Here is a 16036-nt window from a genome sequence, read left to right as displayed (position 1 = left end):
CTTCCTTTTAGGATTGTTCATTGTTAGCATACAAAAAAAAATACAATTGATTCATGTGGTGTTTTTTGTCTTACAGCTTGGCTGAATTAATTTATTAGCTATTACAGTTTTCTTGTGTTAGAATTTTCTACATCTATGAACATAAATATGAGTTGTTAATAAATTCTCTTTATTATATTGAGTAAGATTCCTTCTATTTTTAAGCTTGTTGAATTCTTTTACCATGAAAGGTGTTGGATTTTGTCAAATTGTTTTTGTGTCAGTTGATATGAGCATTTGTTTCCCCCTGTTTATCTTACTAATGTGGTATATTGCAGTTTGATTTTGTATGTTGCATTTCAGGAATAAGACTCAATTGATTTTGGTGTATAATCCTTTTAAAAGTAATCAATTTGTTCACATATAAATATTCATAATATTCTCTTATACTCCTTTTAATTTTTGTAAAATTGGTAGTAACATATCCTTATCCATTCAGACTTTAAGTCTTTTCTCTTTTAGACTCAATTAGTTAAATATATGGCAATTTAGTTCATTTTTTCAAGAAAACAACTTTTGGTTTTGTTGACTTTTTCTTTTCTCCATGTAATTTCTCTCCACTCTAAGCTTTAATATTCCTATTTTTCTATTACTTTTGGAACTAAGGGTACCAGCCAGAGGTGCAGGGGAGGTGAAAGGCTTCACCAGAGACAGAGTGGGGAGCAGAACAAGCAGATTGATGGAAGTACACTGTTGAGGGGAGCAGTGGGACAGGTCAGGAGAGGTCTGCCACGCCATGTGGGTCACCTCTGGGCTGGGGACCGAACTCGCACTGAAGTGGCTATGGCTCACTTGCAGTGCAGTGTCCTACCCCTTTCGACCACCAGGGAGGGCCCTTCTCTATTTCTTAAGGTAAAGGTGTAATTTATTTGGGGTCTTTCTTCCTTGAAGTATGCATTGTAGATGTAATTTCCCTCTTAACACTACTTTCTCTACATCCCACACATTTTTTTGTATGTTGAGTTTCATTTTCATTTGTCTCAAGTTATTTTTTACTGAAGATCCCTGATTCTGTATCCAACCAAGTTGAGTCAGCTGATTAACCCCTTGAAGGAACTTTGCATTTCTGTTCTTGATTTCTGGCATTTTCTTTTGATAGCTTTCTTAGAACTCTGCTATTTTATATTACTACCTACTCTTGCTTGTTATCTACTTAGTCATTAGAATTTTTAACATATTAATCATCCTTACTTTATAATCTTTATCTGATAATTCCAACAACTAGGAATCTGATACTGATGATAGTTTTGCTCTTTGTTTCTTCTTAACTTTAGTAGACTTAGCATTTTTGCTGAAAGTCAGAGAAATTGTATAGGGTAGTAAATAATGAAGCAAATAGATTTTTAATGTAAGTAAGCAAATAGATTTTTAATGTAAGAGTCGGTTGTTTTAGTATTCATCATAGCTATAAGCATCAGAAGTTTCTAATTATTCTGTTGAGCTTCATATTTTCCTCCCTTTTTTGTTCTTTTTGTTTTTCTTTAGAGTCTTTGTATTGTGACTCTTTTAGTTGTAATATACTGCTATTATGACTGAAAAGTTTATTAGTGTGTGGGTGAGGTAAGGAGGGGAGGGACCTTCCTTCATTTTCTTAATATCTAATTAGGTCTCAGTTTTTTGTGGGTGTGTGCCTCTTAAGTGGGACTATTCTTTAGAAGTCTGTTCAGACCTAACTTCCCAGTATGATTTCTTAAAGTCCTTTCCCAATTGTGTGTGTGTGTGTGTCTGTGTCTATCTGTCTCTCTCTCACTCTCTCTCTGTTCTTTTTCTTAGACAGGGAGGCTGGCATGCTCTGGAGTGGGATGAGTTCCGTTCCCTTAGATCTGGAAAGGTTTCAGAACAGTCTCTGGGAAAGTTCCTCCCTTGTGCAGTAGGCCTACTAGGGAGAAAAATCTGGATGATTTCACAGTAGCTATTCATCTTTGCCAGGTCCATGAGGGAATCCTTATTCTCACCCTAAAAACATAATGTGGTTCTTAGAAGAATAACCTGTGAAAATGCAGGCCCCTCCACTTACTTTCCAGCCCCCCAGTGCCTCACTTAACCTGCAGTAACTTGTCAAGCTGTTCTTCACTACTCCTGCCAGCTCTCAGCATCATGCAGCTTCTGCCCCAGGTCTCAGTGGGGGTGCTTCTCTGATGTTCCTGTTGCCCCTGGTTTCGTGCAACTTATTTGTTCTGCAACCTCAATCCTCTAATAGGTCCAAAAAAATCATTCACTTTCAGTTGCGCAGTTTTTTCGTGTAGTGAGGATGGGAGCAACAGTTTCCAAAGTCTTGACATAATAACAAAACCACATTTCTCCTCCCAAAGGTACATACGTGTGTTTACTATGGAACCCAGACCACTAACATCAGGGCTTAGAGGCTGGGCCTGCATACGAAAGGTGTCTCTTCATGGCTGAGCTAAGTTTCATAGTTTGAAGAGAGCTTTATTAGGAAACATTTGGGAGAATAAAAGAGTGACTGCTGCATTGTTGGTCACACCAAAATGGGAAATAACTGGAATATCCAGCCCCAGAAAGATGTTTACATTAATTGCTGCTTAGAGGAGACTGCTGTACAGCTACCCAAGAGCATGGAGAAGCTAACCTGCCACTGACACCAGCTAAACCCAAAGAAAAGGCGCATGATATGCTGTGCAACAGAAGTGATCACGGTTCACGGGCGTCTACGCAGTGCGCAGAGCAGCATGGGAGATCACATAGTGGCTGCATAAGATAGGCCCTGCACGAGGCACTGTCTGACACGGCTGCACTTTTTGGGAATTAATTTTGTAATCAAAGCAACAGAGTAAAGAAGGAAGAAAAAGGGCTCACTCTTCATTGTTTTTCCTCTGCACTCTGAGTTTTGCACCCTGTGTATTTATTCCCATTCCATAACAATTTTAAATTAAATGTAAAACCAGAAAGGTCAAACATGCCCTGACTTATCTCACAGGCTCTTCCCCTGCCAGGGTTGGGTCAATGCTTACTGCCTGCTCGCTCCATGCCCTCTGGTCACCTCCCAGCCATGCTGCTGAAGGGCTCAGGCCCCTGCACCATTAGATCTGCTAGCAGGCTGCTTGGCTCCCGGCGAGCATCTTCCAGCTCACAGGTTGGAAGGCACAGAGCACAGGCCCCCATGCAAACCTTGTGTGTGCAAGGTGAGTCACTCAGTCTTTGTACACTGGTGACTACTGGGCCTACTTCTCAGCATTTTGCTTCATCTATAAAAAAAAAGAAAAGAAAAGAAAATTCCTACAACCTTGAAAGCCATGTATGAACAAGAGGTTAGAAACAACTAGAGTTCTGAAAAGGCCCCAGCAAGGCCTCGTCCATGTCCAGTGTCAGGTGAAGTGCTGGTCCCAGAAGTTGGCCTGTAGTTCCCCTTCCCCTCAGTGGGACATCTGGAGACCCTTGGAACAAAGCACACCCACTTTCTGGGGAGAACAGCCTGAGGAAAAGGTGTAAGGAGGAGGGCTGAGAGAGCCTCAGACCCACTGAATACAGGATGATCACATTGTCTGCCTCCATTTTTCTAGCAAAAGGTACGTGCTAAACCAAGGAAAAGGCTTATGATACACTGAGCAAGAAAAAGTGATAATGCTTCACGTGTGTTTATGTGGCTCCTCTCCCATTGCTGAATGAAAATCTGAGGTGCTAGGATCGCTTACAATGTGTCTAGGGGCACCAGTATCCATAGACCAGGCCTGCATGGCCCCTGGGTTCGGAATCCCCTTTGGTCTTGCCTTCTTCACCACAGACCCCCAAACCTGGCCTGGCCTCAACTCTTTGGTTCCTGCCCTTTCCAGGACCTGGGTTATGTTTTTTGCCCATTACCTACTCTCTGGACGCAAAGTTGGCAAACAAGAAGAAATCAGAAAAACAGCGATCTCGGGGTATTTCATTTTCTCACAAATGTTTACTAAGCACTGACTTCAGCACAGCACAGCCCTTGAGCTCCCAGCTTTCACAGGAGAGCACGCGCCCAAGACAGGCATGTCTGCTCTCAGAGGAGGAGGCATGGCCTGCGGTGGGAGCGCCATGCTGGGGTCTGGTGAAAAGATGACCTTGGAGTAGAGGTGGACGTCACCCACCAATCCCACACAGTAGCTGTGCAGGCCACACCTGGGCTCTGTGCTTCAGTTTTCACATTTCAGAAATGAACACAGCAACATACATTGTTGATCTAGGTTGATGCTGGGATGGGGTGAGTTCTTCACCACATAATCTGCTCACAGCAAGGTTTGGAGATGCAACCATGACCATGGGTCCCAGGATGAAAGTGCAAGTGTGGCCCGAGGAAGCCTGGCTGCCTTGGCTCAGTGTCCCAGGCTGGGCGGCCTGCTCTAGAGTCTTGGCATGGACTTTTGAACTTACAGTGTGCGGGTTGCCTCTTGTACACAGTAGGGCCAGTGAGCATTAGCTATACTAACATGAAGCCTCAGGCCAGGGGTCTGATGGCTCCCCTCTGCCCAGACCTCCTCTCCTTTGCCTCCTTCATTCTCTGCTGGTCTTTCCTGTAGAAATTATCCACAGTGTACCATCCTTTCCACTTCACTGCAACCCATTGGCTGGGGAAGCACCCAACACAGACATGGTGACCTGCTCTCCTAAAGCCAAATGGCCCTTCGCAACCATGGGGGCCACCTCCTTCTCTGAGATCCTGGGTGTATGGCTTTCTGGGCTGGGGTTGGGACAGCCCCATTCACAGGTGTGTGTTCCTGAGGGGAAAGGTGGTGTTGCTGACAGCAGGGGAGGTGAAGAACATGATGGTTGGGGAGAATCAGCTTTTCCCAAAGAGCACTGTGCATTCCATGAATTCACCAACACCCATCATCCAGGTGGCAGAGTCTGGCTCCGGCAGGGTCACTCAGTAACATACGGCATCTCTGGTTCAGGGCTCTTGCTGATGCTGGGCAGATGTTGTTGCTTCTTCCCACCAAGAAGCTCTTCAGGCCCCAGTGCGCTGCAGCTGCTCTTCCTGGGGCATACCTGAGCCAGGCTGCAGTTCCCACCCCACTCATCTCCCACACGGAGCCTCTCACCCCTGAGCCCTGGATGCTCCGTGCACATATACCTTACCCTTGACCCCTGCACAGGTTTGCTCTACTTCCGGTTCACAGTCCATACCATTTCCTTCCTTTCAGTTTCAAGCCCAGGCTCCCCTCTCTGACATGTTGTGCAGGCTGCAGTCAGTTGTCCCTTCACAGTCAACTCCCCACATCAGACTGTGGGGAAATCAGTGAGGCACCCTGCATTCGGATTGTCCCGTGCCGCATCTGAATTGAGTTGCAGGTTCAGGCATGGACACTCCTACAGAAAACACCTGACCCACTTGTCTGAGTCCTACTGGCCCCCTCCCCCAAACACAGTCCTCACATCTGGACAAAGGGTGGAGATGTGGATCTCAGGTTCTCCTCAATGAAGCCACAAAGACAGCACCGAATGAGTGCAAGCCTGTGACTGGACTGCTCCCTCCTTCCTCATTGGGAGGCTCATTGGGGCAGCTCTCTGGGGTACTTTCAGTGGGGCCCCTCCTGTTGGCTATTAAAAGTGAGACACAGGATACCTGGCAGGAGACTCCAGGGGCCCGACGACAGAAGCAGGAGCCAAGCAGGAGCCAAAGGAAGCTAGGAGTCCAGCTGTGCCCTGCGGGCTGCCTGCCCCATGGCCCTCGAGCTAAATCTCAGGGGCTGGTCCCCTACAGTGGCCTGGGCCTGGACGTCCAGCCTAGTGGGCTCCATCCTCAGCTGGCTCAGGTTCAAGACACAGCTTGGGCACTTCTGGTCTTGCAGAGTGTGGAATGGGCTGGACGGAGAGGGCAGACCGCAGACTGCAGCCATGCTCGGGGAGCTGTTAAATTGTTTCTGCTGCTGCAAGTCTGCATCCCTGGCCTGAGGCTGTCCACAAATCCCACTGCCTGTGTCCTGCCTGGGGGGCTGTGCAGCAGGGTGCTGGCCATCTGGGTGGATTTGCAGGGCTGCCATCTGGGCCACAAAGCTTGTCAGAGTGGGTTCTGCATCCAGGGTGCTTCCCCCAAGGCCTGGCCTCCAGGGACCTTGGAAATACCCTAGGTTCCCAGGTGACCTGGGCCCTTGGGAGCTGGACCAGGCAGAGGGGCTTGGGACCTCTTTTTTGCCAGAAGTATCTGTTGCTTCGGAAATTGCAGCTGCCATAGAGAATAAGCCTTTAGGGTGGCCTTGTGTCTCTTCTTCCCTAGATACAGGCATATACTCCAGATAGGGGTCCCTGGGTGGAGGAGTGGCCCCCTGCTTGGCACCCACTAGGACCTTGCTTTCTCCAGCAACTGGGTCCTTGAGACCTGAATGTCCCCACAGCTCCTTCCTGCTGGCTGATGTGCCCGAGGTGATCCTACCTGCATCGGAGGCCCGGGACCCCCTGTCTTCCAACTTCACTGGATCTGGGCCCAGCTTTCTAGAACCAGCTCCCAGCTTCTCTACTGGTCCCTTGGATGGGACTGCAGACTCCATGGGGGTGGAGGCAGGCGAGGTGCGGAGCTCGGGGCCTCGGCGGAGCCAGTTGATGATACCCATGGTGATGGCAAGCTCCGTGTCACAGAGTTTCAGCAAGCACTCCTTGCCCTTCCAGGAGCTCTGCAGGAAGCCCTGGCTAAGCAGGTCTGGACCTGGAGCTGGGGCCAGGTTCTCTTCTGCTCCCACATGGAAGCTGCACATAGATAGCTGTGCCCCCAGGGCTGGTCCTGACAGGCTCTCAGACACACACAAGTCATCGTCCAGGCTTGGCTCGACAGGGCCCTGGCTGGGGTCATAGAAGAGCTCATAGAGGGCATCCCCACTGTAGCTGTCCCGGGGGAAGGCGGCCACAGTGGTGCCTGGGCTAGGGGCCTCCTTCTTGTCTTCTTCGAGGCCCGGTGAGAAGGAGTCATAGTAACCCTCATCACTGGTGGACACAGATTCTGGCTGCTCACTCTTGGGGGTGCCCGTGTCAATGGAGCTAGCTTTTGAGCTGTTGTGGGGGTCCCTGCAGGAGCACAGGGGGAGCTCAGCGAGCCCAGCTGCATCCAGCCTGGGTGGACCTGTGTCTGTCCCCTGAGAACCCCCAAGCCACGGGCCCAGCAGGGCTCGCTGCTGCTGCTTCACAGAGTGATTCACACTCTCCCAGAACTTGGCGAAGTCAGACATCTCGTGGGCAGGTGAGGCCAGCTGCTCGGCGCTGCCCTGGGAGGGGCCCCTGAGGACCTTGCTGTCCTGTGATGTCCCTGCTGGGCTGTTCAGGCCCTCATTCAGCTCCAGGGATGGCACCGAGCTCTCATCTGCAAAGATCTCCCCACAACCTGTGAGTGAATCGAAGCTCTTCAGGGAGGCCACATCCTCACACAAAACCCTACAGAGGTCAAAAGAGGAGTCAGGCTGGAGCTCACTGTCAGACAGGTCCTGGAACTGGAAATCCCGCCCCAGCCCCTCAGCCAGGGGGAAGAAGGCTGCTCCCTGTTGCCCCTCAGCCTCTGATGCACCCCTCGGGGAAGGCAGACTCTTCCCCTCTGTCACCAGAGAGGCCAAGTTCTCAGTCTTACTTCTGCGAATGTGGAATAGATTCCGAAAGCACTTTTTAGGTCGTTTCAGGGAAATCCTCTTCCTTGGGATGCTCTTGGCCACAGCTGGCACAAAGGGCATCTGGGGCACGAAGTGGCGGTAGTCAATCATGCGCTGACCGCTGGAGGACCCTGGGAAGCTGGCACTGCCCACCAACTGCCCCACAGCCGCAGCCACCCTGCCAGCCCCGGACACACTGTCATGAGTCTTGCTCTTCCGCACCAGTTTGAAGGAGGTCCCAGCTTCAGGCTCTGGCTGAACCCCCTTGCTAGGGCACCCGTCGTATCCTTGGGTGCTGGGATTGACGTGGGGCAGCCTCTCACCATGGGCCCACTGCTGCCCTCCTGTCAAGACTGAGCAGGAACCTGCATCCTCCCTGGTAGGGCCAGTGGCCTCTGAGTCTGGGAGTTTCTCATGGGAAATCTGCAAGCTGGACTTGATGAAGGTCTTTCCTCGCTTCAACTCCATGCTGCCAGTGGCGCAGCTGCTGTGGAAGAAGATGGAAGACACTTAATACCTGAGGTGGAGGCCTCTGGCTTTAGAAACTCTGCCCACCCTACTTACCTTGGCATTAAAGCTGAGTGGTGATGTCTAAACTTGGATCCTCCATGTAGGCAGGTGACAGGGAGATGGAAACACCCCACACCTGCAGTCACTGTTCCCACCTTTATAGAGAATGGATGCCCAGAGACAAAATGTCACATATCTAGAGACACATGGTGGGAGTCCACATGAGAGGCCTGGGGTCTGGTGTGCTTGCATCGGTGACCTCTTCCCTTGCCCAGGCATTCCTCTCAGAGGTTACCTGGCTGAGCCAGACTCCTACTTCCTAGCCAGGCACTGATCAGAAAGCACCATGTCCTTACAGATGCTTATAGGGAAGCACCTGTCCTTACCTTGCAGGGAAGTCTCATGACCTGGCTGTATGGATAGAGCAGAGGATTCAATAAAAAGGGAAACCAGGGCCCTCCCTGGTGGCTCAGTGGGTTAAAGCACTGCACTAAGAAGCATAAGCCACTTCCTCATGAGTTCGATCCCCGCCTGCCCCGGAGGTGACCCACATGGCGTGGCAGACCTCTCCTGACCCGCCTGCTGCTCCCCTCAGCAGTGTACTTCGTAGATCTGTCTGTTCTGCTCCCCACTCTGTCCCTGATGCAGCCTCTCACCCTCCGCATTTTTGACCTGTACCCCAGTTCTGTATGAATAAATAAATAAATCTTTAAAAAAAAAAAAAAAAGGGAAACCAGGCCCTCCCTGGTGGCACAGCGGGTTAAAGCACTGCACTAAGAAGCTTAATCCACTTCAGCCACATGAGTTCAATCCCTGCCTGCCCCGAAGGAGATCCACACGGCGTGACAGACCTCTCCTGACCCATCGGCTGCTCCCGTCAGCAGTGTGATTCATCCATCTGCCTGTTCTGCTCTCCACTCTGTCCCTGGTGAATCCTCTCACCCTCCGCATCTCTGGCCTGTACCCCAGTTCTGTATGAATAAATAAATAAATCTTAAAAAAAAAAAAAAGGAAACCAAGTTGTGACTTCCTGACCTGATGCGGGCAGACACCACTTGGAGAGAAAGGCACAGATTCACATTGCCCTTCAGGACTGTGCATTAGCTTAGTGATTCCATCTACAAAGCAGGCATCAGGCAGGGTACAGCCAGACATCTGTGGTGAATGCAAAGCTTGAGGATCAAGAAGGAAGAGAGCATTATAACAGGCAATAGAAAACATGAGGCCGTAAACAGGCAGAGTGAATAAAACACTGCTGGGAGTGGGAACAGGGGTCTCCTCTGTGTATGCCCTGGCTGACATATATTGATGCTTTGGGTGTCATACAGGGAGCGTCCTGATACCCAGTCTGAGCTTAATGGGCATGGGTGTTGGGGTGGTTTACTGATGTCTTTCTGGGATGGACGTGGGAAGGTGACAAGTACATCAACATTTGATCATACTTCATGGCTGGGAATTTACCTTTATGTTGAGATCATTGGGAGTTTTCTGTGTGAGGGGTACAAGCAGAGGCATAATGAAGATGGTGGCTTAAGACCATTCACCTGACTTCTGAGTGGAAGACTGAATAATTAGGGAAGGCTCTGAGCAGAAAAAAATAAAACAAAACTTGCAACAGGCAGTAACAATGAGTTGGACACATGAGATTAGGTGTAGATGGAGGCTGCAGTTATTTGCACAAAAAAAGAGGGTTAAAGTTATGGAGCTTTAAAAAAAAAAAACCCACAGGATTTAGTATCTGATTAAGGAAAGAGATGTAGGACCCTCTCTGGAGGTGCAACGGGTTAAAGAGCAGCACTGTAAAAGCTATTGGCAGCCACCTCGGTACAGTTCATTTCCTGGCCAAAGAGGTGACCCACATGGCCAGCAGACTTCTCAATTCTCTCCTCCTGCTCCCCATAGCAGTGTATTTCAGTAAATCTGCCTGATCTGCTCCCCAGTCTGTCTTTGGTGAATCCTCTCAACCCTGCCCCACACCTCTGGTCTGTACCCCAGCTCTGTATGCATAAAAAAACAAACAAACAAAAAAAGAAAGAAAGAAAGAGATGTAGGCCAGAAGTCATACGCACCAAAAAAGAGAGAATTAGGCCAGAAAATTCAAACCAGGTGAGAACAACAATGAGAGATGAGGAAAGTCAAGGAAGCAGGATGCCTAACACATGAGCAAAGGTGAGGGAAGGACCTGATTTGGAGAGAGGAGCAGGGTCTGGCTTTAAACATATTGCATTTGGGGGAAGTTTAGAGACCCACAACATGCCAGACCTCCCTTGGTCCATGTCCTCCCACCCCCTACCCCAAACCCCACCCCCGTCTCTGTCCTCACAGGCACTGGCTTATCTGTGCTGATATATCTGCCTCATCTTGTGGTGAGTAAGGTATAAATGAGTCCTCTGTCTGCCTGGCCAGGTAGAGGTTAGAGAGACAGGTTTTCCACTGGTTTCTCTGACTCTGTAAGGACTGCTCCACAAGAAGCACTTGAATTCACCCCCCTCAGGCCACAACCCATGAGGGACTAAGCCTGCAGGTCTTTCCGACCCAATGCCAGGGAAGCTTTGTATCTCCTTTGGAGAGCTGTGACAGCTCCGCACTGACTAGAGTCAGCTCCAGAAACTCTGAAATGCTTTGACAGGAGGACCCTGAGGTGGGCCAAGCAGTTACCTCAGAGCCCACCTGGCGATGGAAACCAAGCAGGAAGAGCGGCAAAGTTGGCACTGAGGATGCAAAAAGGGAAAGCTGACTGGCCTCCACCCTACTCCCACCCTGGCAGAGCTTCCTCCTCTGCAGAAAGGCACCTGTGAATTTTGGCTGAAGAAGGAGCAGGCGTGCTGCCAAGGAGGTTGTGTAATGCAGGCTTGGCTCTGGCTGTCGCTTAGCGCTTGGTGGCAACACCAGGGACAGTGGACAGTACCTCAAGCTGCCTTTTTTGCCTCTTACCAGATAGTATGGGTCTAAGCCTTTCCCATGCTGCACCTTCATATTCCATTTCTATTTGCCTCAATCCTTGGTGACAAGAGAGACCTTCCCCCAATGTTGAGTGGTTTTGCTATACCCGGCATAGTGGTTATAATCTGGGCTCTGCAGGAGGATTTGAGACTTATTTATACCTACCTAAACAGGTGTTTGCACCATGAACTTATAAGGAACATATTATGTTCATTTTACAAAGGAGAAGTTAAGATCCAGAAAAGGTAGTGCATTGACCCAGTTCACACAGATGGTAAGTGGTAGAGCAAGGATTTGAACCCAAGATTCTGAACCTGTGCAATTAACTGCGATAGGCAGCTTTCATGGGAAATCTTAATATAGAATACAAATGTGTGTTGTGAGGACATTTTCATAGTATAATGGAAATGAATGTAAGTGTAGCTCAGAAAAAGTTAGAGAAGTTATAACCAAAGGTTATATAATTTCTATGACAAGAAATTTTGGCAATATTCATTATGAGGCTACATTTGCACCAATACCTTCTGTTTTAGAAATCATCTTTCATTGCCATACTCTTGGAGGTAACTTTAGTCAACTATGATAAAGACTTCACTGTATACAGAAATTTGCAACTATAAAAATTAAGATGGTTTATTTGATATGCATCTCTAGAAATAAAAACACGTAATTCTCAGAAAAGTTAACAGTCAAAATCACAAACAGTTGGACACTTCAACAAACTCTAAAGTTGGAAAATAATCCTTCAAAATGGTTATTGTTATAGATAACTGGACTCAGTGTCACTAATATTGCCAGCCCTGTTTTCTGAGTGCACTAGTCATAATGTTCATCCATTGGACAAGAAGCACGAAGGTCAAGAACAAAGTATTGGAGCAATCATGTGCAGCCTAGTATGTATCTGGTTTAGTCAGAGCCCAAACTTAGAAATGTGGGGCCCAGAGGAGACATAGGTAGGAACTCTAAGTGAGTAGAAGGTCCACTGCTCACCTGAAGGCAGACTAAGCAATCATCTTCCATGACAGTTTCAGGGCAGAAAAGGATTTATCTAGATGTTGCCATTGTTATCACCTGAGAGCAGAGGCCAAGTGTGTCCAGGTCCTTAGTTGCAAAAATGCACAGTCTTTTTTGTTACCCTGTGACTAAAGACACCCTCTCTTTGGAGCCCAGCTGGAAGCCTGGTAGTCCCCAACCATGTGCTATGCCCTTACAAAGCACACCTGTTCCTCTGAAGGGTTGATTATGTCTTATCCATAGTGCCCTGTGGTCACTAACTGCTCATTTTGATTCTTACTTGACCTGCTTGCTTTCCAATGAAGCTGAAAATTTTCTAAAGTTCAGGTCTTAACTGTAACAGACTGTGAGCAATCACAAATTTAAATCAAGTATTTATGTGTATGATATACTTGGCTTGGAAGTGTTGATTCTGCTAACACAGTTTGTGCACATTTCTTCTAAGACCCTGGACTGAGTCTTTCATCTCTAAAATGAACTTATAATTTCAAGAAAACAGGGAGTACACACACCATATACATACACACATACATACGTACATATATATATATATATATGTATGTATGTATCATCAGTGCTGTTTCATGGATGTACTATTTAAACTAAGACCTAGAAGACAGCTGAAGACAAAAAGACAAAAGATATGGGAAGCAAATTCCAGGCAGCCAGAATTCAGCAGAAAGGCTCCAAAGAAAAAGGGAGGAAGAACATTTATATATATCTGAAACTGGAGCAGGGTGGCTAGAATAGCAAGTCAGTGGAATGAAACCTAGAACTGAACAGGGCAGATCATGTCTGGCCTGAGGTAGTAGCCTCCACCGTACGTGTCATGGGCAGTGCCCATCATCAAGGATGAGAGACATGGGCCAGTTTTCAGTTTTAACATTACTCCATTGTAGGTGAAAATGGATTGTAGGGGCAAGAGTGTGGGCAAGAGAACAGGTCAGGAAATGTGGTGGAAAGCTCCCATTTGTTTAAACCTTCCCTCTCAGTGGCTCACCCAAAGCGTGCACATGCAAATGAATTTATTGCAAATTGAGCAAATGAAACAGTTCTACTGGCTGCTTTTCTGTGTGATGACTAACTTTAGCGCAACTGCTTAGGATTTTCTCTCTTCCATTTGAAAAGGTAATTCTGTGCTTTTCTTTCCTTTTTGACATGAAACATGACTGGATGTTTCATGGAGCAAGATAAAAGCTTTTGAGGAGCATGGATACAACAAAACCATTTAGATATATAAAATTTTTAACTAATAGTTTTGGGATTTGCCATTCCTTCCCCTGCCCCACCCCCAATATTCAGGCAAATCACCAGCAGATATACAAAGAGGTGACTGGTGATAAGAAGAAGAAGCCTCTGAGGAGAGTCCCACTCAGGGACTTCCTGATGGGGTGGAGGCTACCTATGGGGCAATAGTGCATTTCTGTAGTAGGCTGCCTGTCTAAGCCAAAACCTTTAGGCAGGCGTAAAGGCCATTGTGGGTAGGGAAAGGCTCTGTATTCCCAGGAGGGTTTGGGGTGGGGGATGAAGCAGAAAGAGAATCTATTGAGAATATCACCAATTTACCTAACACCCATGTTGGGGAAACAAAGGACCCCTTGGGGAGCGAAGGTCCTAGACCACCCTCTAAGGGAGTGTCTCTGGGCGTTCCTAGCCTGCCAGTCAAGAGATGAGTCTCCGGTCTTAACCGTTATTTTCCAGCCCCGTGTCCACGGGCAGTTTCTCCCTTCCTCTAGCCCAAATCTTAAGGGTCATCATCTCCAGACCCCAAACCTCGTACTGTCAGCACCGGGAAGCATGGGGTGGAGGAAGTGGGGACCCAGGTTCCTCCACTCAGTGCTTCCATAGCACGAAAGAACGCACCGAATTTCCCAAATCATCTCCCTCTCCCTGAAGCCTACCTCCCTGGGGCCTTGGTGACTTACCTTTGGGGCCAGGACTGTCGCAGGACTCGGCCTTGGCAGGGTTAGGAGCCGCGCCCGAGCCCGAGTCGCGCGCTCAGCACCACGGTCAGTTCCCGGCGCCGCGCGCCCCCGCGGGTGGGGAAGGTGGGGGGAGGCCGAGGTTTCGTGCTTGCTCGCGGCGGCTGGGGGCGCTGGGCCTCATCGGCCCGAGGCGGGCAGGCCAGGGTTAAGCCGGTAGAGCGCGACAGGGCGGGGGCGGGGCGGGGTGGGGAGGCAGTCAGGCTCCGAGGCGCCCCCGAGCTGTTCCCGGCGAGGTGTCGCGCGCTCAGGCTGGGGTGGGGGCCGCTCCAGGAGGGCTGCCACCTCGGTGAGCCGCCGCCGCCGCCCAGACCTAGTTCGGTCTCGCTTTGTTCGTGTTTCTCTCCGTCTCTATCTCTGGATGTCTCTGCCTCTCGCAGGGCTGTGATTTTGCGTTCACAGCCTGAATGCTCCCCAGACTGATAGCCGTAATCAGCCCTATTCCTGTTCCAAATTCTTGTGCAGTGATCCGAACGCATAGGAATGGGTGTCCCCACCCCCTAATCCAGGGGCTCTTGGGCAGAGCTAACTCCAACCCCCTCGGATGTGCCCATCACACGTCCTCTAATCATGAATCCTACCCAGGATTTGGATAGGACTTGAAAGAAGGGGCTGGCTAATCTCGAGATGGAGGGCAATCTTCCAGAGCCTTCTTCACAGAGAGCCTTTCTAGGACCTGATTATATTAATAATGGTAATGAGAGAAAGCTTCCCCTACAGGTACTCGCTGTGTGGGGTGTGCTAGTGCTGTATCCTGCCGCAGTCTTGGGGGAGGAGCAGAAACGTGTGGACTCCAGAGCTGCCAACTGAGGGGACGCTCTGAGGGTGGAGGGCAGGAATAAAGTATGAATTAAGGAACTCCCGGGTGGTTCAGGGAGCTTGCCACACACGTGAGGGAGGAATATGTGTGGAAAGGAGCCTTTGCTCAACTGATGCTGTGAGGGAGTTGATCTCATGTGTGTGTGGTTGAGGGGGAGGCAGAGTATGGAGTGGGGGTATTGGTAGTGGCAAGGGGGCTCATCCTATGTGCAGAGGTGAAGACGTGAAGGTAGTGAACCCTGGGAGGAAGGATGCAGCTATTATCCAATTCCAGGCATGGAATAAGGCTCAAGGGAGGTCAGAGCTTGAGCAGATGAGAAAGCCTTATCTTTGAGTCTGATGGATTCCCACAATGTCTCCCCATGTCCAGAAAGTCTCTCTCCACACATACAAGATATCCCACCTAATTCGGACTGGCTTTGTCCTAACTTGTCGTCAGACTTCTTAATGATTAGTCACCTTGAGGTTAAGGCACCCCAGAACCAAGAGACAGGTCCACCTCAGTATCCCCCTCAACGTTAGTATAAACCACATTGCACTTGTTACTTGACCTTCCTTCTACCAGGGGACTGCCTCAGCTTGACTCCAGATGTGCTCACTGATCCTTGTGGATGTTATGGTCCCACCCATTTTTGGCAGTTTCTGGTCATTATTTCCCGTATCAATTCTTCTTAGGTGGAAACAAAGGCAGAGCTATGCCTCATAGTCTTGTTCACCCAAATCAAGGCTATGACTGTCACAGATGCTGCAGAGAGCCCTTCATAATGTTAATAAACTGTACTTTCATCTATTATGATCTCCCTTCTTCTGTGTTGCAAGAGCTTGCAATATAATTTTAATCAACGAATTACAGATTTTCTTCCTACATGTCTTGCTTTATAGTAGGCAGTGACATTGAGATCCATTGCATATTATGAAACATTTACAGGAAAATATTAAAATTAACTCATGCATGAAAGGCGAACTGTGTAGGAATGTGGGTCCGTTCTTTGCACCCAGAAGGCGAACAGGGAACTAAGATAAGGAGCCTCTCAGGGCAAAAGTCCTGGTATGAGGAAACACATGCTGAAAGCCTCATGTTCAGATATAGCCTCAGGTGATATGCTTAGACCCACATCTACACTCAGAGCCCCAGTGTTCTGCCTCTGTCCACTCAGCTGTGGTAGGTACCCA

At 48.8% G+C, this 16036-nt stretch overlaps 1 protein-coding gene across 3 annotated transcripts; it reads right to left on the bottom strand.

Moving 5' to 3' along the window:
* Positions 1 to 1021: 1021 nt before the first annotated feature.
* On the bottom strand, positions 1022 to 14171 carry AMER3 (APC membrane recruitment protein 3). Of its 3 annotated transcripts, XM_012727820.1 has the most exons (3): positions 13988 to 14171; positions 8160 to 8260; positions 1022 to 8082 (listed from the first exon to the last, which is right to left on the bottom strand). In XM_012727820.1, the coding sequence occupies exons 2-3, from the start codon at positions 8165 to 8167 to the stop codon at positions 5652 to 5654; spliced, it is 2439 nt and encodes an 812-aa protein (XP_012583274.1). In that variant the 5' UTR covers positions 8168 to 8260; positions 13988 to 14171; the 3' UTR covers positions 1022 to 5651. The 3 variants fall into 3 exon arrangements, with proteins under 3 accessions (XP_012583274.1, XP_012583276.1, XP_012583279.1); XM_012727822.1 differs by lacking the exon at positions 8160 to 8260; XM_012727825.1 differs by lacking the exon at positions 8160 to 8260 and having other exon boundaries at positions 1022 to 8079.
* Between the last annotated feature and the right edge of the window lie 1865 nt (positions 14172 to 16036).

The sequence above is a fragment of the Condylura cristata genome, unplaced genomic scaffold, assembly GCF_000260355.1.
Source record: "Condylura cristata isolate star-nosed mole 26May11 unplaced genomic scaffold, ConCri1.0 scaffold00002, whole genome shotgun sequence".
Taxonomy (NCBI): domain Eukaryota; kingdom Metazoa; phylum Chordata; class Mammalia; order Eulipotyphla; family Talpidae; genus Condylura; species Condylura cristata.
This window is presented reverse-complemented; position numbering and strand designations above follow the sequence as displayed.